Consider the following 1,129-nt stretch of genomic DNA (forward strand, 5'->3'; position numbering starts at 1 on the left):
CCAGGTGGAGACGTCCTGGGGCCGCTGGAGACCCGGTGGCTGGGGGTCACCCTCCCCCCTGCCCGCGTCTCGGAGTACCCCCACCCCTTCCCTGCCAAGCGAGGCCCATCCTGGTGCCCGGAGCCCGCCATGAACGGCCTGTCGGTGACCGAGCTCTGCTGCCTCTTCTGCTGCCCGCCCTGTCCTGGCCGCATCGCCGCCAAGCTCGCCTTCCTGCCGCCGGAGCCCACCTACTCGCTGGTGCCCGAGCCCGAGCCGGGGCCGGGAGGGAATGGGGCCGCCCCCTCGGGGACCCTGCGGGCCTCCGCTGGCACCCCCGGGCGCTGGAAGCTGCACCTGATGGAGCGTGCTGACTTCCAGTACAGCCAGCGCGAGCTGGACACCGTTGAGGTCTTCCTGACCAAGAGCAGCCGGGGCAACCGCATCGCCTGCATGTATGTGCGCTGCGTGCCGGGTGCCAGGTGAGCCTCTCGCGCCCGGAGGTGGCGGGGAGCACCCCGAGCTCGTCCTCTGCCCCAGAGCGCCAGGACGGGTGAAGGCCCACCGGCGGGGCAGGTGCCTGGTCATGCTTCTCGGCAAGGGCCGGCCTCGCTCTGCCTGTGGCCTGTGGCTGCTGCCCAGCCGCCTCAGGCCCTTAGTTCCTGCTGGTGACCTTCCTCTTGTAGCCTGGGGGGCCCTCTCAGCACCTTGTCTTGCAGATGAGCACCCTGAGGCTCAGGGAAGTGGTTTTGAGTGGCAGTGTCACATGCTCAACGCCTGTAATCCCCGCCCACCACAGCTCACCCCGTCCAATGGACGATCAAACCACGCCCAAACACACTCATCCGCCAACCACAACTCAGCCCCCGCCCACCAGCGCTGGGTCCCACCCCCAAGGCCCCGTCCCACCAGCAGCCCAGCTCCGCCCCCAGAAGCCCGGTCCCGATTCCCGACGCGCGCCCAGCGGACGCTAGGGCTCCGGTCCCTTCTGCCGCCGCGCTCGTCTGACGTCACTTCCGGGGCGGTGGTGGGAGGGAGGCTCACTTCCGCCCGCGGGGGAGCGGCAGCGGCGGCGCAGAAGGCCGGACCGCGGCGCTGAGGGACCGACGGACGCACGGGCGGGCGGCCTGGAGCCATGGAGCGCGGCCCC

General features: G+C 71.2%; 1 protein-coding gene across 1 annotated transcript; it reads left to right on the forward strand.

The window, feature by feature from the left end:
• Nucleotides 1-6: 6 nt before the first annotated feature.
• LOC105311094 (protein ABHD17A) lies at nucleotides 7-749 on the forward strand. Its single transcript, XM_011387128.2, has one exon. It carries the CDS (start codon nucleotides 130-132, stop codon nucleotides 463-465), a length of 336 nt encoding a protein of 111 aa, XP_011385430.1. The 5' UTR covers nucleotides 7-129; the 3' UTR covers nucleotides 466-749.
• Nucleotides 750-1,129: the final 380 nt, after the last annotated feature.

Source organism: Pteropus vampyrus, unplaced genomic scaffold (assembly GCF_000151845.1).
Source record: "Pteropus vampyrus isolate Shadow unplaced genomic scaffold, Pvam_2.0 Scaffold24676, whole genome shotgun sequence".
NCBI lineage: Eukaryota > Metazoa > Chordata > Mammalia > Chiroptera > Pteropodidae > Pteropus > Pteropus vampyrus.